Source organism: Lepus europaeus, chromosome X, assembly GCF_033115175.1.
Source record: "Lepus europaeus isolate LE1 chromosome X, mLepTim1.pri, whole genome shotgun sequence".
Lineage (NCBI taxonomy): Eukaryota > Metazoa > Chordata > Mammalia > Lagomorpha > Leporidae > Lepus > Lepus europaeus.
Genome location: NC_084850.1, coordinates 31,918,536 through 31,946,017, shown reverse-complemented (window position 1 = coordinate 31,946,017; position 27,482 = coordinate 31,918,536). Strand labels below are relative to the sequence as shown.

At 42.6% G+C, this 27,482-nt stretch overlaps 1 protein-coding gene across 1 annotated transcript in view; it reads right to left on the bottom strand.

Moving 5' to 3' along the window:
- The window catches only part of TENM1 (teneurin transmembrane protein 1), an 893,298-nt gene that overhangs the window by 33,237 nt on the left and 832,579 nt on the right, over positions 1-27,482 (bottom strand). The window contains exons 26-27 of the mRNA XM_062183627.1: positions 9,826-10,192; positions 7,933-8,443 (exon numbers count right to left, since the gene is read on the bottom strand). Coding sequence (XP_062039611.1) covers positions 7,933-8,443; positions 9,826-10,192 — 878 coding nt within the window. The remainder of the gene's footprint in view (positions 1-7,932; positions 8,444-9,825; positions 10,193-27,482) is intronic.

Below are 27,482 nucleotides of genomic sequence, written 5' to 3'. Positions count from 1 at the left end.
TCTTCCACTTAGTATAGCATCAGCCTTTGCCAGGGTAATGCAGAGGACGAAAACAAAGGTATCCTGGCTACTCCTGGAGTCTTGTGGGGGAACGAAAGCTCACCTGCTGTGTGACTCACAGGACCCCTCCCTTGGATGCCAACTGTGACAGGGTCATTACAGTTAGGAGCCTGCCAACCCCTTAGACCAGAACACCTGCCTCATTCTGTCAATCTTCTGGCCTTGACAGTCACCTCCTGCTTAGCCATTTCTCTGTAGTCAGCTTTTCCCCCTTGACACTCATGACACTTAAGGGCAGTGAAGCATCACACACTAATACTTGGGGTGTGCAATTATTATCTTTGTCTAAGTCAAACAGAATTATAAAAATCAATGAACAATTTAAACAACATTGCAGTACACAAAAGAAGCCTACACACCACCACTACACAAGATGCATTTTTAAATCTCATTTGGATTATCTACTGCTTAGGGTCATTTCTCCTTTTCATAGCTGTAGATAACTGAAATTTGAATAAATTATTGGCTGGGTTTCTACTGCACAGCAGTCTTCCATAGTGCCAGTTTCTCTCTCTCTCTCTCTTTCTCTCTCTCTTCCTCCCTCCCTACTTCCTTCCCTCCCTCCCTCCCTCTCATTTCAGAATACAGCTGCTATTCCATCTTCCCTTCAGCTCCAGAAAGAAGCCTCTCTTTCTCACTCCAGAAAAATACTCAAGATCTTTTATCAAGGCATGGCAACCTTCTGTACTGTTCTGACTTTGCCTGGAATGGTAGGGCCAATCCTGTGTCCCTCAATTGCAGAAAGACAAGGAAATCTTGAAGGAGTGTTCTGAATTAGCTAAGCATGGATGAAAGAGAAAGAAGTCAAATTTTGTTCAGAATACACAATTAGTCACATTGGGAAGGTTGGGAAGGCGCTCGTTCTTGTGTGTACATGCAAGAAGGGACAGGGCCTGTGTTTTGTTGGGGACTGCCATTCAGCATCAGAAGGCATTGCTTCGGGAAGAAGAGGTACTCTCCCCTCTCAGCAGACATGATGTGGCCAAGAAGGCTTCATCTTGATTCTGGAGACTGTTAAGAAGGTTGGAGAAGGAACAAATGGTTGTTCACCTCCTTTTTTATCTCATGGTACTGCCACATTCCTCTTTTCTTGCTACAATTTCCTACCTGTCCAGACTTTGCACAATAGTTCTGATCCAAACATGTTCCTTCTCTTTCTGGAAGGTGATGTTGTAACAGTGAAAAGAGCAATGAAATAGAGGCTTGAAGACCTAGCTTGACTTGGAGAACTAAGTTTGGAACAGGAAGGCTGCTTCCCTATTCTTAGCCTCAGTGTCTTCATTTGTATTGTGACTTCCAATTTCTCTCTGTGGCCCTAAAATCCCAAGATTGCCTTCATGTGGATCCCTACATTTCTCATCTCTTGGTGGCTCAAGACTGGCTATTCAATAATGATGTTAGTTGATTGCTTTTCACTAACTGCTGGTCAAGTCCTGGTAACAGGTCTGTGCTCCACTTGCTATGAGGAGCCTGCCTCCCACACAGTACCAACACCAATGTGCTGCTTGTGGAAAGCAGACACACAAAGTGATTTGACAACAAACTTTTCTTCTTTATTTGACATTATTGTTTTTTTTCTTCTGTGTTGGATTAATTATTGTCATCAGCAAACAAATATTGCATCATTTTTCTCATTTGAAAGATTCTTTCTGTTTATTCCATTTCCTCCTCAGGTCCAATTTTTCTGCTCTTCTTTGGAGCAAAGCTCCTCAAAAGGGGACTTTACATGCTGTCTTCAATCTCTCTCCTCTTTATCGCTTTGTTTTTATGATTACTATTGAGGTATAATTCACACACCATAAAATTCCCTATTTTAAAATATACAATCATTGACTTTCAGTAGATTCATAATGTTGTGCAACCACCAACACCCAAATAAACCCTGTACTCATTAACATTCACTCCCCATGCACTCTTCTCCCCAGCTCTTGACAACTGATTCTACTTTCTGTCTTTATGGGTCTGCTTGTTATAGATATTTCATACAAATGGAATCATACATCATTGCATATAAGTGGAATATCACATCTGTCCTTTGGTGTCTAACTCCTTTCATTTAGCATGTTTTCAAGGTTCATCCATGTGGCAGCATACATCAGTACTCCATTCCTTTCCAAGCAAAAAATAATATTCTATTGTATGGATATACCACATTTTGTTCGTCCACTCATCACTTTGGGAAAGGAGTGTGACAGTTGCCAGAATCAAGATGGAGTCATCTGTGACAATACTAACAATAAATAAAGCCAAGAGGTTAGGAACAAAGGGTTCTTATTCAGGGTGGCCCGATGGGGACTATCACAAAAGATCCTGCCAGAATGACAACACTGCAAAAAAACCATCACAACCTATACCAAGAAGTACTTCTACAAGAACATTTGCCCAGCAACTGTCTGTTCAACCTCAACTAATGTCACCCTGGTTGTTACTCATTGTGGCTAAAGATTATTGTTTGTAAATATCTGCTGTAATCTCCTTCATTTTTTGCTATGAAAAACTTTCCCTTGCTTCAGCCTTTTTGAATACACCCAGAGTTTACTATGGCAGGCATAATCTCATTGCAATGCTCTGTACCCCACCCATATCCCCACAAATGATTATTCTTTGGAGAGTCTTTCTGATTAAAAAAAATTAGATTGATGACTTGATGGGCACATAGGGTATCTACACTATTTGTCTATAATGAATAATGCTGCCACAACATTTGTGTGCCATTCTTTCTTAAATCTGTTCTAGTCACACTTTGGTCCCCTACTGTCATAGCATCTACTCATCTCCTGGGAAAAATGGTCTCCAGTGTTAAATGGAATCGTCACTTCCTGGTTCCCTCTTGCTTTACTTATCACGGATCTCTGATACAGATGATCCCTTATAGCTATTTGAATTACCTCTTTTACTTGGTGCTATGGATTGAATGTGTCTCCTTAAATTTTTAAGTTGACACTTAATCACCAATGGTAATTTGTTCATGAAGGATCCTCCCCCAATGAATGGGATTAGTGACTTTATAAAATGCCTGGAGGGTGTGGTGGAATGAGAAGGCCATGCCAAGGTGGCCACTGGCAAGCGAGTGTCAGTTACTCAGGAACAGCTTTGAAACCCACCTGGCAACGGAGCCCGCCTGGCAACAGGCTGTGATTGGTTGGGGCATAGACTGCCCCTTGACCAGACTGGCTGGTCTTGGCTATCTAAGCAGCTGTAGCAACTGAAATAAATGAGTCTGCAGGCTGCTCGCCTCAAGCCTGCTTTCACCGACTCCCGGGGTCTGTGTGGTGACTCCGAGCCTCTTGCCCCCACCGCTGCTCCTCTCAGAAACGAATCCACTGCAACATTGTTGAGAAATCAACAGCAACATCTGGAGCCCAACGTGGGGCCAGGAAAGAAATCAACCGATACATCTGGCATGCCAACGTGACTGAGAGAAAGACAGCTGTCGGACTCGGAGAGGTCCCCCCTGGATTTCGGCAAGAAGGCTCCTCAGTGTTTTGTGTGCTGTTCGGTTCTGTGAGGGTGAGCACAGAACCCCCTCCTACGCCCCTTTCCTTGTCCTTGTCCTTGGTCTAAGTGACCCCAGGTTAGCACACACCGCCCAGAAGCGTACGTCGCTTCTCAGCTCCTCCTTTTACTTTCAGTTCGCCCGGCGAATTCACATAAGGGACTGATCATCCCAGAATTCGGAACCAAGTCATCTTCCCTCACTCGAGAGAGGTGACGCTCCAGAGACACTGTGTGGGCATACGGCCTTGACCTAAAGAATCAAGGAAGTCCCCCACTAAGCACAGGACATACGTACGATCTGATACACCACTGTCTATCTGTCTAACGTAGGGAAACCTCCTGCAAAATGCCATCAACAGCTGAGGTGCTAGGAATTTGCTTTGTTACGGCAGCAGCGCTGTACGTGTCTTTCCTTTGGCTAGAGTTGGCATGCCATGCCGCTCTTAAGCGCTCAGATATGGGAAAGATACCCCCCTCTCAGAATCCTGTGCAGATTATCAAACATAGTGAATCTGTGAGTGATAAGAGCCTGTCACTCTAGGCCTCTGTCTCACAGACAATGGTTGATGACTTAGGGAGAGAGAGCTCTGACAGTGAAAATAACAATGTAGCAAACAAGGTAGCAAACAGGTAGCAAACAAGGTAGCAATGCCTAGTCAGCCACCCCCCACATACCCGTGGGATGAACAAAGAGGACCTCTAGACAATAACTCATGCGAGGTCATCCCATCCGCACCCAGCGAGGATCCCCATATTTGTGGCAGTCCTCTGGCACCCCAAGCTCTCAGGACAGCTGCTAGATCCCATGCCATCAGCATGTTTGCTGTTAATGTAGAAGTGTACGCAAAATTCAGGCCCTGGATTCCATCGCCTGTAAAAAGGCTTCTGCTAACCAAAGGTCGAGGATATGCTTGTGTCTTTCCAGAGAGTGTGGAACAGCCCATTTGGGTACCAGCCAGAAACATCAAGCCTGCAACTGACAGCCAACCAGAACCAGCTGAACAAGACCGAGACTCTGCCTTGTTAGCAGACACACCTGCCCTATCATCCTACCCTGAGAAACTGCCCAAAACCATATCTGTTACTGTTGTGTACCCCACTAGCTCTGGTCAGCCACCTAAATGGCCCACAGCCTGTGTGTGGTCATGCCATTCCTGATAACTATTATTCCTCATTCCTACCCCCATCTGAGCAAGCAATCCTGTGGTCTCTCGATTTGAGCGCTGGTTAGTCTGATGGGTAAGATTCCCTGGGGGACAACCTAAGACAGGCACAGCTGCATACGGAGACCACATGGAAACGGGGTCAACAATGGTATGGCCAAGAATCATGCCTCCCATTGCTCAAAAATAAACGAAAAGGGGGAAATTTGGTGGAATGAGAAGGCCATGCCAAGGTGGCCACTGGCAAGCGAGTGTCAGTTACTCAGGAACAGCTTTGAAACCCACCTGACAATGGAGCCTGCCTGGCAACAGGCTGTGATTGGTTGGGGCATAGACTGTCCCTTGACCAGATTGGCTGGTCTTGGCTATATAAGATGTAGTTCCAACTATAATAAATGAGTCTGCAGGCTGCTCGCCTCAAACCTGCTTTCACCGACTCCCCGGGGTCTGTGTGGTGACTCCGGGCCTCTTGGCCCCACCGCTGCTCCTCTCAGAAACGAATGCACTGCAACATTGTTGAGAAATCAACAGCAACAGGAGGGAACTAAACAGGTGTCTTTTTTGCCATCCACTCTTCTGCCATGTGAGAGCATAGCAAGGGGTGCCATCTTGGAAGCAGAGAGTGGCCCATGTGCTCCTACTCTGCTGACCCTTTGATCTTGGATTTTCCAGCCTCCAGTGTGTGAAGTTTCTATTGTTTATAAATTAGCAATTTAAGGTATATTGTTACAACAGCATAAATGGTCTAAATCACTGGGTTTCCAGGATGTGCCACTCTCCTAACATGTGTCCCCATTGTTTTCCTCTCCCACAGCCCCCACCCCAGCCCCACTCTTGTTAGGTTCCTGTTGCTCTAATACAGCCTGTTTTCAATATTCAGTGATTCTTTAAAAACGCAAGAGTATGTCATGCTTTCACCCAAAACTCTCCAGCGGCTCCACCTGTTAGAGTGAAAGTCAAAGCCTTTACAGTGGTCTACAAGGCCCTACATAAAGTAGCTCTGGCCACTTTATTGATTTCATCACCCGATGATTCTTACTCCACTCCTTACTATTCCTTGAACACATCAGGCTTGTTCCTGCTGCAGGGCCTTGGTATTGCTGTTCCCTCTGCCAGAATACCTCCATATCCCCACCCCCACCAGATAGTCATATGGCTTACTCTCTCACCTCCTCTAGGTCTTTGTTTGCATACCTGGCACATAGTATGTACTTGGAAAATATTCGTTGAATAAATGAATTCATCGTTGAACTGGTCATTTTGAAAAACTAGTTCATGCACCAGCCATTCCTTAGTGGGGGACTGAATTCAAGTGTTGGCTTTCATGATAGTTATTTACCTAATTTCAGCTGCAGTGTGATCTGGCATGGCCTTTAAAAAAGATATTCAAGTTTCTCATCAGAAACTTTGTTTCTCAAGGGTAGTATATTTTAAAACATGCTCTCCTGAGTCAGACTGCTGGAGTTTGAATCTTGCATAATCTGTGTGAATGAGGATGAGTTAGCCATGCTATGACTCAGTTTCCTCATCCATAAAATGGGCACGCTAAGAGCACCCATCTCATGCTGTTAGAGGGATCAAAGAAAATAATGGGTGTATGGCCGGCGCCGCGGCTCACTAGGCTAATCCTCCGCCTTGCGGCGCCGGCACACCGGGTTCTAGTCCCGGTCGGGGCACCGGTCCTGTCCCGGATGCCCCTCTTCCAGGCCAACTCTCTGCTGTGGCCCAGGAGTGCAGTGGAGGATGGCCCAAGTGCTTGGGCCCTGCACCCCATGGGAGACCAGGATAAGCACCTGGCTCCTGCCATCGGATCAGCGCGGTGCGCCGGCCGCAGCGCGCCAACCGCGGCGGCCATTGGAGGGTGAACCAACAGCAAAAAGGAAGACCTTTCTCTCTGTCTCTCTCTCACTGTCCACTCTGCCTGTTAAAAAAATAAATAAATAAATAAATAAAATAAAAAAAAATAATGGGTGTAAATTACCTAGCCCAGTACTCAGAATTTAGTAAATCTTTTATGAACAGTAGCTTTTATTTACTCCTACGAAGATGTAAGATAACTTTTTCAAAAAACAGAGGAAGACTTGCAACAGAAACAGCTGAATCCATTTTTCTAAGTAAGACTAAAATAGCTGTCCTGCTCTTTTGTATAGATGGCATTTCTTTGGGAAATGATCCAAAATTTAAAAACGAGCTGTTTTGCCCCATCCCTCAGGAGGCTATATATATTCTCTACATCCTGACAGACTAGCCACACTTGGAAGTCTAGTACTTAACATCTCCACTTCGCACATTCTTCAACTTCAGTGCCATTCTAGACTCCGGGTTCACATCCCACACCTTATCCTCACTCCGTATTTTGGTTTAAAATCCAGCAATCTCATTGCAGGGAAAATGCTTCCTACCAGCTTTTAAAATGGGTCGTCTGGCAAACAAGGGTGTCCACGCTCTAAAGGGCAATGACAATGGTCTCCATATCCATGTCAGGGCCCCTGCTGTCAGACACATTATGTGTTAGTTCCCAGCTAAGCAAAGTCAGCCAGATCCGGTCTGTAAGCGCCATGAGGTGCTGAATTCATTGACGTGGGCAGGAACGGCAAGAAGGCCCACGCCTGGACAGGAGCTCTTGGCACTGTACCTCACAGAAGCAGCCAAAGGCATGGCACCTCTCCTAGGCAGCATTTGCCCCATATACTTCTACTCTCGCTTTCCAGGGTCCACTCCATATATTCTAACTTCTCTCTCACTTCCCGCAGCTTCTTATACTGAGTCGGGTCGGGCTGGGCTGGGCAAACATTAATTTATTCATTCATTAAACCCCACAGGGATCAATAAATACTCGTTAAATCACACTGCTTCTTTGCAGCATTGGAACTATTTTCGTGGTTTGTTATTTAAGTGAAACTTTACCCTGTCTTCCTAGGTATGCTGCAATTTCTTGAGTACACATATTTCTACCTCCTGCCTCCCGCCAAGCCACACTTGATTCTTCCTTCATCCAATCTAGCCTTTTATTATTGTGCTTTGCAAACTGCTCTGGGTTAAAATTACCCTAGGAGTTGGGTAAAATTTTCTCCTTGACATTGTATCTTTTTATTGTAGTTCTTAGGAGAAAATAACATGTAACACTCAGCAATGATGAAGCCATTTCCCCTCTGGAACCCAGTTTCACATAAAAACCTAACAAAACTTAAGTTGAGAATTAGAAACTTACTCATAAACAGTTGTCCATCCATTTTCGTTACTTTTGGTAGCCAGAAGTCCAGTGTTTCCTGGGTAGGTCATCAAGGCCAGATTATAGCCTTGCGCTGATACTCTTTTCAGGACTCCGTTACTGCTTATGGTCAGCCAGTACACCTGCCCGCCAGGCACCACAAGCCAAAGGGGCATCCCACCTGCATCACGGCGAATGTGCACTGAATTGCCATTGCTGCTGGTAATTGCACCCAAGTCACCTTCAGCATTGTAGGTGAAGTTATACACATAGTCCCTCGTTATCAAGTTCAAGGTGTGCAGGTGGGTTCCATTGACAGTGAACTGGTAGAGTTCCTGATCAGCAGGTGAGGCAATCTCATAAAGGTTCATGTCATTCAGGTGGGCTTGGTTCCGGGTGATGGTACGGATTCGAACATTCCCAAGGTCTGCCACATACAGGGTACCATCTGGTGACACTGCTAAGGAGGAAGGGGCTTTCATCTTTGCATCTTTGGCATAGCCACCATCACCTGTTAGAGAAAGAGCCTGATTTTACTAATTGGCATCAGAAGCGTTTTTATAGAACATACCATAGACAGAAAACACTGTGCATCAAGGATCATTTTAAAGCGAACAATCAGTGAACCAGCATTCTCTGTGTGGCCCCCTTGACAAATTCGAAACCCATTATTCAAAAGATTGTAATTCTTGAGTCAGTACCATTGAAGATGAACAGTAAGATGTAATTATCTCAGTTACACTAATTTTGTGAAATCCTCAATCCTGCTGCTCAGAATCTATTGTATTGTAAGAAATAAGAAAAGCAAATAATGATAGCTACACAAAACTCAGGCTGGCGACCCATGAGACTTAAGCTTGTAGGATCTGTTTCAGGACTTTCCAGTCCTACCATACCTAGAGGCCCTTTCTGCTGTTAATTCCAGCAGTCACATTGTCAAAGAATACTAAGTCTATAAATATGACAGTGATTCAGAACATCAAATTGGATAGCTGGAATAAACACTAGATTTGCCCTGAATGGAAGACACAAATTAGCAAATATCTATAAGACTCATTATCTAGGAAAACATTGGGCATATTGATGAAAAGTCATATTGAACAAATTGCTTGCTCTTGATTCCTCTGGTTTAAGAAAAGGCAAAGGTTAAGAGGACCATTCAGGCCTGGATGGGTATTTAATAGGGCTGAAAGTAGCATGGAGGGATTTCTCCAGCCCAGCAGTAAATGTATGTGTTGACATTTAGGAGACTGTTTGCTACCTGTAATGGGAACTCCATGTTTTGGGGAAAAGACTTTTTGCCCCCAATTTCAATTAGAAATAAAGGGCACTACTGGTCCTGGAGAAAGTTTTAAAGAATGATGTGTATTATAGACCAGCGACCCAAGAACCCGCCATGTGGGCTTTAATTTTGCCCATCTAGCCCCAAAGCAGTCTGCCCTTTGAGTCTCAAATAGCACACACTTTTAATGCGGAAAGCAGCCACTTATGGGAAAGCGTTTTTCCTTGCTTACCTAAATGAGTAAATGTGGGTTTTGCCCAGTTTCTCCTTCTTTAAAGTACAAAGAATATCATGATCTTAACTTCTTAAGAGTATACTTTTTTTTTATTATACTAGTTGATCCTCAAAAGAGGAAAGTGATACAACTGAGACAAGCGTTATCTCTCCTTTACAACTGAGGCAAGTGGCTCATGAAGAGACTTTGTGGCTCCCCTAGAGTCACTCAGTGAGTCAGCTGGCAAGCCAACCAGGTGATGCGACTCCCAACCCACTGCTTCCTCCACTAGCTCACACCCACGTTTATAAGAAATACTTTTGTTTTTCCTTTTGGCTTTCCTGATGCACATTTTCCTTTGGAAAGCAGAGCTAGTGAATTGCTAAAAAGGTCATACCCGAAAAACAGTCACAGTTGGGATCAATTTTGCAGTCACAGTCAGTGGGGGCACCAGCGATGATGGAGATCTCCCCATTGGTGGTCACTTGCTGAATGCGGTTTACTTTTCTCTCGTCCGTTTCAGCTATGAAGAGCAGCCCGCTGTGGGAGACGCTGATGGCCCTAGCAGACTCCAGAGTGGAGTGAATTGCTACCTTGCTGACCAAGAAATGATCGATGCCTGGCACCTGGCAGTGAATGGGGCGCCCTGCAATGATCCGCACGCGCCTGTTCTCAGAAATTTGCAGCACAATGTTGTTATCCAAGACATACAATGAATTGTCCATAGGGTTGACTGCAAGGTCTGTTGGCCACTCTAATCTCACCTGCAAAAAGAACAGAACACACTCCATTAGGTTACTGTATCTTTCCAGGGCAGTTTTACCTTGAAAGAAAAATTGGCTCGCTTCCCCTTGTCTTCTGAATTGCAGCAACATTGGTGCTGTTTGGTAAAAGTGGCAGAGGGGATGGTTAATCACATATTCTGGTTAACATATTTGTCACACATGCCATTTTGAACATAATGGAAAATTTTACAATAATTCCAGAATGATCTAGAATAGTGGTTTCCAGACTATGGTCTCTGGGCCAGCAGCAAAAGAATCACTGGGGACCTAGATAGAAATGTGAATTTTCAGGCCCCAGCCTAGACCTATTGAATCAGAAACCCTAGGCATGGGGACTCAGCCATTTGTGTTTAGCAAGCCTTCCAGGTGATTCTGAGAACCACCGCTCTAGGGCTTCTGGATTGCTATAATGTACTCTTATTTTACTGTAGATGAACAAAAGGACAAAGTCATAGAGGCTTTGGGGTGAGAGAGAAAGCAGATTTCACTTAATCAGCAACCTGCGGAGACAGGGCTTATCATTAGCACAAACCTGGTATCCATCTCATGGATTACCCTGGCATGGTTCATCAGCGGTTGATTTGGAATCCTAGGTTGTAGTGTACTACTCCCTTAGCTTGGCCTAGTTTACTCCATATGCCCCTTTCCTCAGCAAAGAAATGGATTGGCTTGCTCTTTTATTCAGTGTCTGCTGAGAGCTTTCTCTGGGCTAAGCTTTGTGTTAAGCCTTGGGTAGTCAAAAATGACTATGACACAGCATTCTTCCTCGAACAACTTATGGTCCGGCAGGGCCTTTGGAGGAACCATTAGGCAATTACCTTCCACATGATGAGAAGGAAGCAGCAGAGGGGATATGAGAGTACTTCACTCGCACTGGAAGGCAGGAGGCAGGATATTACCAGAGAAAGTGCTACTTAAGTAGGGCCTGATGTGACTAGTAGGAGAGAAATGGGAAATGGCCAGATGTTACGGACTAAATTGTCTTCCCCAAATTCATACATCGAAGTCCTAACACCTCAATGTGACTGTGTTTGGAGATAGGGCCTTTAAGAATAAATGAGGGGGCCGGGGCCTGTGGCATAGTGAGTAAAGCCACAGCCTGTGGCACCAGCATCCCATATGGGCACTGGTTCAAGTCTTGTCTGCTCCAGTTCTGATCCAGCTTCCTGAAATGTACCTGGGAAAGCAGAGGAGGACAGCCTAAGTCCTTGGGCCCCTGCACCCATGTGGGAGACCCGGAAGAAGCTCCTGGCTTCAGTTTGACTCAGCTCCTGCAATTGTGGTCATTTGGTAAGGGAATCAGTGGATGGAAGATCTCTCTCTCTCTCTCTCTCTCTCTCTCTCTCTCTCTCTCAGTCTGTCTTTCAAATAAATTAATAAGAGAATGGGACCTTCAGAGTGGCTTCCTAATCCAAGAGAACCAGTGTCTCTCTAAAAAAGGAAGAGATGCGGGGATGCACATGCACCTAGGGGAACATTAGATAGGAACACAGCAAGAAGGTGGCCATCTGCTGTCCAAAGCGAGAAGCCTAGGATAAACCACACCTCTCAATGTTTTCATCTTGGACTTCGAGCCTCCAGACTGAGAAAAGCACTTGGTGCTGTTTAAGCCTCCTGTCTGTGGTACTGTGCTCTTGCAGCCCACGCAGGTAACAGAGGGAAGCACATGTCCAGTTTTACTCTGGTGGCTGCGGGAAGCCACTGAAAGCCTTTGAGCAGGCATATGACCTAGTCATATTTGGCTTCCGGACAGATCATCTTGGCTGCTGTAGTATTGGAGGGAAAGGAGAGATGGGAGGCAGGTAGACAGAAGCCTCCCTGGTCAAGAATAATGATGTTGAACTAGGCTAGCAACAGTGGGCATGGAGAGAAGCAGATAGATTTCAGACATGATATAAAGTTAAAAGCACAAGGACTGGTGTGTGTGTGTGTGTGTGTATCTGTGTGCATGTACATGTCTGGCATGCTTTGTGCCAAGGGCTGTGCTAACCAGTGGGGACACACAGGCTTATCTAAATATGGTTCCATCTTAGTTTCTTTCTGGACACAGGAGTTTGCTCAGTGCCTGGCCTGACATTTCAGTGACAGCAAATATTTGTCCCTAGGCACTTCTGAGAGACCTGTCTTCTAGCCCGTAGTCCACCCCACTACTCATTTGTTTTGTTTCTCCTTGCCTAGGCTAGACAAAGACAGAAGCAATGTCACATTCATGGTATAAGTACTTAATGGTAACATAGCTACTTTTCTTACTTGCTTTCAGTCAAAGTCCAAGAAAGCCTTTGTTTTGTTCCCATAGAACCTTAAAATCTAAAAACACAATATTGCATGAGGCCCACTACTTTCCTAGCTGGATGGAGCCTTACCTGCAGTCAGTAATGAAGTGGACCAAGGCTTTTCTGAGATTTAAGGTGCTTCCTCTAATTGTGTCTCATAAGGGAGGGCATCAGTGTTGTAAGGAGAACAAAAGTTGTCTTTGGCCTCCCCTATTACACCACGAGGGGCTCTTTGCCCATCTCTGAGTATCTGCTCCTGACACCCAGCAACCTCATTCTGTCCTCATGTCTATGTGTGCCCTCTACCTCTACACAGGTTGGCCTTCCCTGCTCAGTACCATATGCCTCTGGGCAGCTAGGAATTTGAGTGCTAATGGGGTATAAAGCTCAACTTGCATTATGCATGTTCTACAGAGCCTTTCGGACTGAGGCCATTGTACAAACATTAAACAGCAGTGTAACAGCTCCCAGAGCAGGCCGCAGAGAGGTGTTGCCCAGCACGTCTGTCTGAGGCCGCTGCATGCCAGTGCCCCGCCACTATGAGTGAGTAGGCCCTTGCTGTGGCAGAGGGCACTGCCGCCTGCTCCATTGTGTGCCCTGGCCTCAGCCCTCTGTATACACTCGTGCACTTGTACAGGAGCTGTCTCTGTGTGTTGGTCCTATGGAGCACAGTCCCCCAGGAAATAAGCTGGGGCTGGCTGAGGAAGAGGAAATGAATTTATTTCAGTACAGCACTCCTATTTTGATCGAGTCTGAAGTCAGTGACCCAGACAAAACAAACCTGGCGGAAATGGCGGTCTAATTATCCCCACTCTGGGAGCCGAGGCCAGGGCAGAGGCCAGGGACAGCACACACCTGGCAGGAGCCAGAGGAGGAGCGTGTTTCGGACTGTGTTCTCAGCTAGCACAGCTGCCTCGGAGAGAAAGGCTGGCAGGTGGAAAAGAAGCCGTTAAATTCTTCAACTTCCCCAACCTGATTGAAGCCAACACTCTTGGTGTCATGTTTATTAGATTTAATATTGCCTCAAAAATATACCAGCTATTGTGTCTGTTTGTTTTCTTTTCCATCAAATAAGCCACCCTCTGGCAGTTTCCTGTGACTAAAGTGGCCTTTGTGCTTCTGAGACACATTCTCTACCAACTACACAGAATGCCTTTAACTCCCATTTGATTTGGCTGGCAGCTTGTCTGGGAGATCTGCTCAGATGAAAGTTGGGTGGCTACTTAGTAGTCGAGGGGCTGCCTTTTCTGAATCTGGCCCTTTTCACCTCGCTTAGGTTGGCAGTTTCTTTTATGCCCTTCCCATGTTAAATACTCTCTTTCCCAGGTAATTTTTCAAGGGACGGGTGCCTTACACTCCCACAACAGAAACACTGTATTTAGTAGCAAGGCATTATACCTGACACACCACCTCTCATATGGAACGGAATCTTTGAGCTAATCCTGGCAGGCAGAATTAGCATCTGTTAGGTACAGAGAGACCCCAGTATTATACACTGCTGAGTTGCAGCTAAGGTTAACCCCTGGGAATGGCTGGCATTTATCCAAGTGGTTTCTGGGGTGGGGGTAGAAATTAGCACTTCCTTTTTTTTGGGGGGGGGGGTGAGAGTAGAAAGTGATTGAAGCACAGCAGTGTAGCTCTGTAAACTCTGCCCACTGACCTGGCCTGAAGGCAAACCATTTGGCCTAATTTGTGGTGGTTGCTCCACCTTGTAAAAATACATTAATTTGTTTGAAATGTCAAAATGTATTTAAGCTAAACTAGCATGAAAGGTCATTGGCATAGCCGCCAGCTGGTGGAATGTGCCCATCTCCCAATAACCTTCCCAGAGAAATGACCCTGAGCAGAAAGGAGTTCTTGGTCAGAATGTCAGCCCTGGACAGCATTATGTCTTCCCCTGCTAATTGAAATCTTGCCTTGAAGGGAGTTGACCCTCAGGTCAACCAGTGCCATGGCTGGTTAAGAGATCCAGCTAATTTTGACCCATGTAACATTTTATATAGCAGCAGAAATCCTGTAGTGAAAACCCGACCTATAAAGAGCAGTATTTAAATTTGAGCCCTTGATTATATTAAACCAGTAATTCCTCACACACAAACCTCATCTGACACTGTACATACAAACCATCATCTGTATTCTTAGGCTCTCAGTTTCCTTCCCTAACTCTGTGTAATCCTAGGCAAATTAGGTAATCCTCTATGGATCTCTGGTTTCCTTGTGTGTAACAACAAAAACAGGTTCATGATAGTATATCTACTTGTACAATTATTTCATGGATTAATTGATAGTGAAGTAAGGTGCTCATCAGAGTGTCTGGAACATAGTAAGGGGCAGCAAATAGTACTAATACTTATAACATGGGCTGGTGTTGTGGCTCAAAGAGGTTAAGCCACTGTTTATCATGCTGGAATCCCAAGATGGAGCACCTGTTCGAGTTCTGGCTGTTCAGCTTCCAATCCAGCTCCCTACTAATGCACCTGGGAAGGCAGGGGAAGATGGCCCAAGTACTTGGTCCCTATCCCCCACATGGGAGACCCAGTCTCATGGCTTTGGCCTGGTCCATATTTAGTTGTCGAAACCATTTTGGGAGTGAACCAGTAGATAGAAGATCTCTCTGTCTCTCTGTCTCTCACTCTCATTCTCTTTCTCCAAATCTCCCCGATGCCTGGAACTCAGCCATTCAAATAAATAAATCATAGAAAAAATACTAGTAACAGATTTATGGTTATAGAACTTCAGAGCTGGAAGCAACCTTGTCTAGTAACAATTCAGTGCGGTTCCCTTTCAATTGTATTTTCCAAACAAATTATTCACATACAACTTTTATGAATTTTGCTTCTCACTTCTATACCATCTGCATTATTACTGACTTGATATTTTTCTTTAAATTCACCTTTTATTTATTTATTTTTTTAAACTTTTGTTTAATAAATATAAATTTCCAAAGTAGCTTTTGGATTACAGTGGTTTTTCCCCCCATAACTTCCCTCCCACCTGCAACCCTCCCATCTCCCGCTCCCTCTCCCATTCCATTCACATCAAGATTTATTTTCAATTCTCTTTATACACAGAAGATCAATTTAGTATATATTAAGTAAAGATTTCAACAGTTTGCACCCACACAGAAACACAAAGCGTAAAGTTGTGTTTGAGTACTAGTTATAGCATTAATTCACATTGTACAACACATCAAGGACAGAGATCCTACATAGGGAGTAAGTGCACAGTGACTCCTGTTGTTGACTTAACAATTGACACTCTTGTTTATGGAGTCAGTAATCACCCTAGGCTCTTGTCATGAGTTGCCAAGGCTATGGAAGCCTATAGGGTTCGCCGACTCTGATCTTATTTAGACAAGGCCATAGTCAAAGTGGAAGTTCTCTCCTCCCTTCAGAGAAAGGTACCTCCTTCTTTGATGGCCCCGTTCTTTCCACTGGGATCTCACTCTCAGAGATCTTTCATTTAGGTTTTTTATTTTATTTTATTTTATTTTTTGCCAGAGTGTCTTGGCTTTCCATGCCTAATATACTCTCATGGGCTTTTAGCTGGATCTGAATGCCTTAGGGGCTGATTCTGAGGCCAGGGTGCTATTTAGGACATCTGCCATTCTATGAGTCTGCTGTGTATCCCGCTTCCCATGTTGGATCGTTCTCTCCCTTTTTTATTCTATCAGTTAGTATTCGCAGACACTAGTCTTGTTTATGTGATCCCTTTGACTCTTAATCCTATCATTATGATCAATTGTGAACTGAAACTGATCACTTTGACTAGTGAGATAGCATTGGTATATGCCACCTTAATAGGATTGAATAGGAACCCCCTGGCACATTTCTAACTCTACCATTTGGGGCAAGTCCAATTGAGCATGTCCCAAATTGTACACCTCCTCCCTCTCTTATTCCCACTCTTATATTTAACAGGGATCACTTTTCAGTTAAATTTAAACACCTAAGAATAACTGAGTGTTAATTACAGAATTCAACCAATAGTATTAAGTAGAACAAAAAAATACTAAAAGGGATAAAGTATTAAGTTGTTCCTTGACATTCAGGACAAGGGCTGATCAAGTCATTGTTTCTCATAGTGTCCATTTCACTTCACAGGTTTCCTTTGTGGTGCTCGGTTAGTTGTCGCCAATCAGGAAGAACATATGATATTTGTCCCTTTGGGACTGGCTTATTTCACTCAGCATGATGTTTTCCAGATTCCTCCATTTTTGCAAATGACTGGATTTAATTTTTTTTTTACATCAAGAAATTGGAAAGGCACCAAACAAATGAGCTATCAATGCATCTCAAGGATCTAGAAAAACTGCAGCAAACCAGACCCAAAACTAGTAGGAGAAGAGAAATAATTAAAATCAGAGAAGAAATCAACAGGATTGAATAAAAAAAATTACAAAAGATCAGCCAAACCAAGAGCTGTTTTTTGAAAAAAAAAAAAAACAAAATTGACACACCATTGGCCCAACTAACTAAAAAAGACGATGATAGACCCAAATCAATAAAATCAGGGGTGAAAAAGGGAATGTAACAACAGACACCACAGAAATAAAAAGAATCATCAGACATTACTACAAAGAGTTGTATGCCAGCAAACAGGGAAATCTATCAGAAATGGATAGATTCTTGGACACATGCAACCTACCTAAATTGAACCATGAAGACATAGAAAACCTAAACAGACCCATAACTGAGACAGAAATTGAATCAGTAATAAATGTCCTCCCAACAAAGAAAAGCCCAGGACCGGATGGATTCACTGCTGAATTCTACCAGATATTTAAAGAACTAACTACAACAACTAATAACAGATGCTGGCGAGGATGTAGAGAAAAAGGGACACTAACACACTGTTGATGGGAATGCAAACTGGTAAAGCCACTATGGAAGTCAGTTTGGAGATTCCTCAGAAACCTGAATATAACCCTACCATACAACCCAGCCATCCAACTCCTTGGAATTTACCCAAAGGAAATTAAATTGGCCAATAAAAAAGCTGTCTGCATCTTAATGTTTATTGCAGCTCAATTCACAATAGCTAAGACCTGGAATCAACCTAAATGCCCATCAACAGTAGACTGGATAAAGAAATTATGGGATATGTACTCTATAGAATACTATACAGCAGTAAAAAACAATGAAATCTGGTCATTTGCAGCAAAATGGAGGAATCTCGAAAACATCATGCTGAGTGAAATAAGCCTTTCATTTATTTCTAAAAATTTAAAAATTTATGTGAGTTGGGGAGGGGGATAGAAGGGGGGAGGAGGATGAGAGAAGTCTCCCATCTACTGGTTCACTCCCTAAATGCTACAACAGCAATTGCTGGGCAAGGCCTAAACCAGGAACCAGGAACGCAATCCAGGTCTCCAACAAAGGTGGCAGGCTCCAAATTACTTGAGCCTAGGGTCTGCATTGGTAGGATATTGGGGTCAGGAACTAGGGTCAGGAATTGAACCCAGGTACTCCAAGGTGGGATGTAGGCATCTTAACTGCTAAGCTAGATGCCTGTGTCTGATCTACTTTTTCAAAAAATAATTAATTAAATTTATGTGAAAGGCAGAGAAAAGGAGAAACAGAGAAAGACCTCCCACTGACTGGTTCACTCCTAAAATGGTTATAACAACCAGGACCAGGCCACAATGAAATCAGGAGCCCGGAACTCCATCTGGGTCTCCTACATGGGTGGCAAGGACCCAAGTACTTGAACTATCATCTGCTGCCTCCTAGGATGTGCATTACCCGAGGTAACACTGCATTACCAGGAGCTGGAACTGAAAGAACTGGATCTCAAACCCAGGAACTCTGCAATATGGAATGTGGAAGTCCAAAGTGGCATCTTAAATGCTATGCCAAACGTCTACCCCAATCTACTTTTTAAATGTGAATAGATACTGCTCCTTCCTTTGAATGGTCTTCATCAATAACACCTATAAAATTATAAGCTCACACATCTGGGTCATTAATAAAAGTAACCGCTGTTTATTGAGTTCTTCCTAGGTGTCAGATACTTTGCATGGACTATTACTTTATATACTTAGAGCAGTCACTTGAGAACAAAACTATTAATATCCTCATTTTCAGATATGTGCTTTTGTCCTCTATGTCATCTGATTCTGCATTTCAAAGCATGAACACGTTTCTTCACTCTTTTCTTACCAGGTCTGGCCTCCTTTTTATCCCTTCTGAATTACCTCCAGTGTTGTTCATTTTGGCTTCTTAGGAGTCATGCTATTTGTATTTCTCTTGGCTGTCTGCTATCTTTGAATGCAGTGTTTTGTGGGTACCTACTATATTCTAGGAACTGTTCTAAAGGTAAATAAAACAGGTTTCTTCCACGATTATGTCACAGTCAAGTGGGGGAAAGGCAGATACAGAAATAGGTCATTCGATACAATGCGCTAAGTGACACAAATGTCTGCCCACAGTGACATGGGGACACAGAGGAGGGAGTTCAAGGCAAGATTCCTAGAAGAGAAACGAAAACTTGACTTGAGGGAACAAGTAAAGTTATCAAGAAACACAATGGGAAGAGTGATCTGAGCAGAGGGAAAAGCACGAACAACGAAGCCATACGGGAATGGGGGAATGGAGTGGGATTTCTTGGGCACAACATAGGATGGGTAGCAGTAGTGAAGGAAGTGTTCAATGTTTGCCAGTGACAAGGTCCAGGTTTCTTCTCTGAGGCATTATTGTTCGGTGGGGCCAGTCCTGTGCTTGGTGGGATTGTAGCAGCATCCTTGGCCTTTATACAGTAGAGGCCAGTAGCACCTTACCCTCCATCAGGACAATGCCAAATGTCCCCCAAGGGACGAAACTGTCCTTTGTTGACAAACACTAGACTAAGCCACGAAGGTCTGGGTATGCTAAGGAATTCAAGCATAAACTGTAGATGTTGAGCAGTCAATGAAAGTCTTTTTAAAGCAGGAAGCTGACATAACCAATGAGACTGTAGTTTGGCGGGGCAGGTTGGAAAATCAGACTAGATGCAAGAGAATCAGTTTGGAAGCCACTCATTCAGCATTATGTTCAATCCATTAATATAGTCTTTCTTCTAATAATCTGAGTGCTGATCTACAGACAGTCCTTGCCTTCAAGGTGCCTGGAGTCTGCAACTCTGCTTCTCATGCTTTTTTTTGAATTATATGGCTGTTTAGGAATCTGATGAAAGCTATGTACTCCCTTTCTAGCCAATGCTCAGCAGTCAAATGAAGTGCCTAGGAGCTCAGGCTCCGGAGTTCAGACTTCCTGGGTCAGAACTTCCACCCATGTGATTTTTTAAAAATATGGAATATGCCTGTATTTCTTTGGTCCCCCTGACTATTGTAAGGTTTTCCCTGATTCTATGTCACCAGCTATTTCTTCCTTATTTGTTTATTCTATTCCTTGTCAATAGTCTTTTTTACATAAAAGATTTATCTTCTATTTATTTGAAAGGCAGAGCTACACACAGAGAAGCACTAGCGGGTTCATTCTCCAAATGGCCACAGCGGGTCTCCCACATGGGTACAGGAGTTCAAGTACTTGGGCCATCTTCCTCTGGTTTCCCAGGCACATTAGCAGGGAGAGGTAATTGAAAGTGGAGCAGCTGAGTGACTGTTGCAGGCAGTGGCTTAACCTGCTATGCCACAACACCGGCCTTTGCTTGTGAATCTTTCTAAGTTATATGGCCTCCAAGAAATACTTGGCTTGCACTGGGATGTATTATCTCATGTACAGTTGTCAGCCAGTTTCATGGCTAATATTTTAGCTTATTACTTGGATTACTCATTGTTATTTGTGACACAATCCTTGGTATAATTCCAAGTACAAACATGCTACTTTAATGAATTCCCTTTCTTCTAATAAATGTCAACGTATTCCTTGTTAGACATTATGCTGGGTAGTAAGGAGTCAGCTTTAGCCAATACAGCATGGATTCTTCCCCTTTTGAGTTTACAGTCTTTTTATCTGACTTCATTTCCTTTATTTTCCAATATGTACAAGGGGCAGCCAGTGGCATAGAACAGTAGACTATTTCTCTGCTATCCTATTCATTTTCAGAAATTAACTTTCACAGCAATGCCTCATAACCATATCATGACTGATCCTGTATTATTCAATCACCACCGAGTGCTAAAGACTTTTTTGCCCAGAGTTCAACCATACTGAAAAGACCAGGTTTTTTTTTCCCCAAAAGGTCCAGCCTTCTCATCCAAAACATGACACTTCTAATCTCCTTCCTTTACTATATTTAGAGCCTTGTGGCTCATTTCAAAGGTGACTCTGTTTGATTTTGATCTCTGAGGCCTCTTCAGCAGGAATATCCAGGAAGTGTATGATTATCTCTTCTGTAGTAAGCAGCCTTGGGGAAGACACTGTGATGGGACTAAGTGCTCTCTGCCAGGTGTTCTGCCAGCTCCATGTTAGATTTCCCCATGCTTCTAAAAGCTGACAACTCCAGATTGTTAGCATCACTTTTTGTCAGTTTTCAAATGGCCTTCTCAATTCTTGACACTGATACTGTCTGAGCTTCTTCAAATTTATAAAAAAAGGAAAAAGCTGTCTGGAGCAAGTTTGGTTTTTTGTACTTTGAAAACGTGATGACACCTTTGCGAGTGATGGCCCCTATTGATCTTGCTTTTAAAAAGTGGAAATTATTAGAAGATGAAATTCACCAAAATTACATGGCCTTGTCAACAGGCAAATTATTTTCCATTATCTCAGATCCACACTCCTGTATGTCTCTCTGCATGATGGCTGCAGAGTTTGAAGAACTTTTCAACCTTTGGTCAAATGCATTAGCATGGACTGTTTCCTTGGCCACCCAATGAGAATAACTGACATTTAAGTTGCATTATTCATTAAAAATGAATATCTAAGATCAATTTCATCAGGACTGATCTTTAGAGTTATTGCACTTCAGGGGATATGGATTAAATTGCATCTACCCCAGTGTTCCCAAAACATTTTGGAAGTGGAGGAAACAGAGGAAAGCAAAAACAAAAAACCCCAAAGTAGTCCTAGTATACAGTGGGTCTTGAGTAAGTTCATGAAAATGCATATAACGAAAAGACTATAAATATACTTAAAATTTCTTTGCACCAAAATCAATTTATCTTCTAATGCCATTTTCCATGAACTTTTTGAAGTGCCCTCATATTTCATCTAGTAATTTAACAAAACTTTTTTTTACAAGCAAGATCAATAAGATCATCGCTCTTTTAGCAGTCATCATATCTTCCAATGGAGTATGTTACTAAAATAGAACACATTCCAGCCTTCTTGCAATTAACTGTAGTGATATGATTAAGCCCCATACAATATGGTACAGGAGGAAGTGTAGGAGGTATCCAAACTTTCAAATGTACACTTTAGAAAGGCTGCTAAGGAGAGCTGACCCAACTGAAAGGAGCCTGTTTTTGCTGTTCCTTCTATTCTGCAATATGGATACACCAGTGAGACTTATCATATACATCTTGGACCATTAGGTAACCTTAAAAATGGAAGCTATGTGCTCTGATAACAGGGCAGAAATCTAAGAGCCCGGGTCCTGGATGACATCACAGAGCTGCCATCTCAGTTCTGAACTATGCATCTAATATGGTGGCTATCATTCTTCTGTCACTGTTACGTTGGGGTTTTATATTATTCTCAGTTGTTTCTAACCATAATGAAGACAATGGCTTGTTAGGCTTTGATCTTGACTGGAGCTACTGACTACATCATTGCTGCTAAACTGGTGTAATAAAATTCTAGGTTTACATCTCTGGATAAGTCACGTGTATTTTCCAAATTCAATGAAACTAAACTGGAATAAATTAATATTTGAAAGGGGTCAACACATGTGTCAAAGTTTGCTAGTACAGCCTTTTGTTAAGAGAGTGACTAATTGCTTAAACTTGGTTATTTACTTCAAGCATTCATGAATATTCCAAGCTCCATTTTGGTGCTCTTATAGCTCTGTGACTCACCCTCTCAATATCCAGTGCCTTTCTGTCATACTATGAATACTATGACTACTTGTTTGTTTTCTGTCCTCTACCAGATCTATGAGTCCTCAAGGGCAAGAATGAGGACTCATTCATTTTTATACTTCCAGTATCTGGTATTACAGTTGGCAAATGTTTTTTGAATGAAAACACTAGTGTTGCAATGATTATAACCTTTTCAGTTCAAGAAAGAATTTAAAGAACTATAATATGCAAACAGGCTTTCAGAAAAAACTATTTTTCATCCACATATTTTGCCAGTAAATCTGGGTTTTGAGAGAAAACTCAACTTTCTTAGTGGTAGTTGACATATTTCCTGAATTTAAAAATATTATTTAATAGAGAGAGAGAGAGAGAGAGAGAGAAAGTTCCCGTGTGCTGGTTCACTCCCCCTAATGCCTCTATCAGCAAGTGCTGGCCAAGCTGAAGCTGGGAGTGAGGAACTCAGCCCAGGTCTCCCATATGGGTGGCAGAAACACAACTGTTTGAGTCATCACTGATAGTTTCCAGGATGTGCACTCGCAGGAAGCTGGAGTTGGGAGCCAGAGATGAGAATTTAACCCAGGTACATTGATGTGGAATGTGTGCATGTTAACTGCATGCTTAACTGTCAGGCCAAATGTTTGCTCCCATTTCCTCAATTTTAAGGTGTGTGTGTCTCACTCCTTTCATACTTTAGCTTTTCTGAAGATATGTCTTACAATTAAAGTATATGTTTAATTAGGCATTTCTCCCTACCATCCAAAGTTACCAAATTAATGCTATGTCTTACTGTCTATGGTATCGTATAAATTTAGAAACTATGGTACTTCCATTTTTGTTCAGGGGCTCTGGGGATTCCTGAGACTCTTCAAGAGATTGTTGAGGTTAAAACTATGTTTCTAATAATATTATTTGAAACCTTTACACTTTCCAATGTATGTATAGTGGAGTTTTTCCAGAGGCTACTTGAGACCAGCATATCTTCAGTTTTAAAATTTTCACAAGTCCAATTTCCAATAAGATAAATATTGAGTTGTTCAAGCCCATACAAAGGGGAGAGCTCATTGGAGTCCCCAGCAGTTCTTAGGGATGAGAAAAGGTCCTGAGATTAACAAAAAAAAGTATGAGACTAGTTGTCCTAGAGGAAACAAACAGTGAAAGAAGCCATTGTATTGTATAAAGGTTTCATTTCAGCTCATGAAGGGAAAAGAAGTATCCCTTCCAAGATGGTTCTTGGGGCTGTAAGCTCTGTTCAAAAACATAATGATGGAGTGGCTAAAAATCTTCACTTCCTCTAGAGACTCCAAGCTGATGGGCCTCTTTACAAAAGTTTGTTCTTGCAGGCTCCCCCAGAACAATCAGCACGTATACACTCTCCATGAGTCTGCTGTGTAATTGCCACTACCTCATCTTAATAACAGGCATAATTGCTCTGAGTTTCCGTCGACCCTTTCCTGCATCTCCTCTCTAAAGCTTCAATTTTGGAAATGGCACTTGTGAATACACAGAATGTTTAACCACTTCCAGTTTTCAATTTACAGTCAAAGTCATCTATCAGCAGGAGAGAAAGGCCCAGTGTGAAAACTACAGAATGTCCTTCAGACTTCACAGCTAATTTGTTTGTAAATTTGCTTGTTATTGTAAGAAGAACATATTGCGCATGGTGCTACTCACATGATGGTACTTGCCAATCTACGATTTGTATCTGTGACTTGGGTTTGATCATGGAAGGCAAAAAATTTAACCCTTCCAGCCCTTTTGGGGATGGAGAAAGGAACACGAAACTGTAACTGTGTTTTAAGTCTCTTTCAAGTTAATTTTATTTTTTTATTACATACCTACTGTATCTCCAGCAGTGTGTGAGATACACATTCAGAATGAGAGCCAACCAGAGAACTGTCCAAGGTAACAGGGATCAAATGTGAGGCTGAGTGGTGAGACCATAAGTTCTGAGAGAATTCAGAGAAAGGAGAGGACGACTGGGGATCTTCATGCAGTGAGAGGTTGGACTCCTGTCCTTCTGAGAGAGAAAGCTTTGCTTGCATAGGAACCAGGGGCTTACAAAGAAGCCCCTGGAATCATCCTGCAGTTTCTTCATGTGGAGCAGTTGCAGAAACGTGATTGTTGCAGGTTGTTAATATTATAGTATTGGCTTGACAGGATAGACCAAGCTTCCAATTCCCTTTGGCACCTAAAGCAATTTACAGGCTAGAAGTATGGCTGCATAGCTTTTATGAAATGGTTTGATTTCATTGATCAGCCACTCTGAGATTATGTTTTCATTTCTGTAGCTACTGCTAACCCCTCTTTCTGGTATAATATTTCAGGAAAAAAACTATTAAAAGTTTCACCATGGAGATATTAAGATATAAGTGGGCACAACTCTGAATGGGAAGTGAAACGTCACAAGTCATGATTGCTCTATTCAAAAGTTCAAGTTAGACTAGAATCCCACAGATTGTCTCTCTCATCTTAACTCTGTAATGCTTCCAAATGATAAGGATACTAATAAGAGCAGATGGCCTAATGAACATTTAGAGAGAATATTTAATTGGTCGTATTTTCATTAGGCCTCCAGTGTGCTTCCGGGTTTTGCCCACCACTTCCCTATGTGCAATTCAAAGCTGCACACACTCAACAGATGGCCAGCTCAAGCTTCATGCTTCTAGAACTCTGGAGATTGGCCATCTAATCTTTACAATGTGTACAGAATCATTTAAGGAAGCATGCAGGCTACAGACTTGAGTCTAAACAAAAGTTTTTTAAAATGGTGATGAATATTTAGTACTCAAGCTTTGATAATAAGGGAATCAAACACCCTCATAAGTACATTGAGCAGCCCTGCTTGAGGTCTCCCAATAACTGCTGCTTATGGATTCAGTAATGATGAAATCCTCTGTGGCAAACAGTCCCCTCTAATTAATGTTACACCAAACTGTAAGCATATCTGAGTGACTCCAGCAGCAACAGTGACACACAAATCTAACACCTCATTGCACAGTGTGTTAGTTATTAAGCTATTGTCTGGCAGCTCCGTACTCACCCCTCTAAAGATGTTGCTTTGTAATGCTGCAGTTGGAACTCTGCAATCTACATTTTTCTTTCCCAAGCATGATTTCCAATAGGTCCTGACAATACGAGGAATACAAGGCTTCCAGGAAGCCAGAGGGAGAAGGGACTTACTCCTTCCTGTTTGCTTTCTGTTCCTGTTAGCATCGCCCCAACAGTAGCCATTAATCCTAGCAGCAACAGTTGGCTGCACTTTCCATCTCCTTTCCATTCTCTGAGAATCAGTCTCATCAAGTCTCCTCAGAGGCACCAGAAGCAGCCAAGATGGCATTCTCTTCTCAAAGGACTAGGTCATCCCTCCATGGAGCAAATCCTCCAACATTTGGGGTGCTGACAACCCCAGCACTTCCCCTTTGTTTCTTCACCCACTTCCTGCAGATATTATCTCTTGTTCCTTTTTTCAACCCCCTAACATCTGAGCAGCTCATTTCCTGTGTTCAGTCATCTCTGTTAAAATAATGTGGTTTCAGCTTATCTGACTGAATCTTGACCCATATTCACAGCATGAACCCACATACAAGGAGTATCTCGTTAGGGAGAATAATGTGCTACTGTACACCAGTGGTAACAACAACAACAACAAAAAGCTAGTAAAGCCAAGCAAGAAGCATGAAGGGCTACCTGAGCTGCACAAGACTTATTCATAAATAGCTTCCTCTACTGGCCAGGCACTTCTAAAGTGTATAGCTACTGAAGTTGCTATGAAAGTGAGAATATCCATATAAATAAATCTACTGTACTGGACATTTATGAAGTTGGTTGTGATTGACTTTAACCAGAACTTCCTTGACTCTCTGGAAACATGTTGACATCATTACTCCCTACAAATTTCTCGTTCTTGTGATTCTTGAGGATACTTTCACAGTGGATCTCATGACTCTCCCATACATCTTTTGGAGAGATAACTCTGTACTGAATGGTTTATGAGGTTGGCCCATGATGCTTTCTATGTGCTTGGAATTTATTTATAAGTGGTTATACAAGCAGTTGTCAAAAAGTTCGTGGAAATGCATATTATTAAAGAAACTATACATGGATTTCAAATATGTTTCTCACCAAAATAAACTTGTCTTTTAATTTAATTTTCTATGAACTTTTTGAAGTACTTTGTAAAATGAGTATTTATTATTAAATTTATTTAATATACCCTCATGCTAGTTTCCTTGTCAGACATTGGGATTGTTCCTTCAGAATTCTCTCCTTGATTTGGAGTTGGAACTATATTCTGAGGAAGACCAAATGAACACCTGTTCTTATGTGTCTCAAGAGAAACACCTCTCAACAGGTGTAGCCTAGAGGGAAATGTTTTATACCTCTCTGTGTTTACTTTCCCAAATACATTAACTATTGTGTGAAAAGGTAGCACACCTGCTGAGAGTTAAGAGTGTCTCTTTGAGTTCTATTTCCATTTGGTAAAGATGGATTGACACTGATTTATGTACTTTCCCCTTTCATAGTACATAGAGAGTGGGACTGTGCTTAAAGGTATAGTCTGAAATACAGTTAGGATAATTGAATTATATTGGAACTTTGCCCAAGATGTTGGCCCTAAACCTGTAGTTACTAACTACTGAATTTACCAACCACAGATTTCTGCATCTTGGAGGACTTCAGGTTCACCTCGGGTCATGGTGCCTGCTGAGCAAAATGTGTGGAAGACTGAATGGTTCAGAAGTATTTTGCAAGCTTTGCATCTTATGACTCTCCCTGAACTTTGAAGATGCTTTTCCTCTGGTGCTTAATAGTTTTAATAAGAGCTAACGTGCCATTGTCCTTTGTGTAGAAAGAGGACACTGCTGAGGGAGTTTTATTTATGTGATAAATTACATTTTCTATATAGCATTGAGCACGGTACTTGACTTTTATTTTAAGGCCACTGACAACTCAGGCTATTTGCTTGTGTGCAGACATTTCAGCAGAATTTGGATATGTTGGAGTTGAAGATGGTGGCCTGCTGTTCTTTACTTCTTAT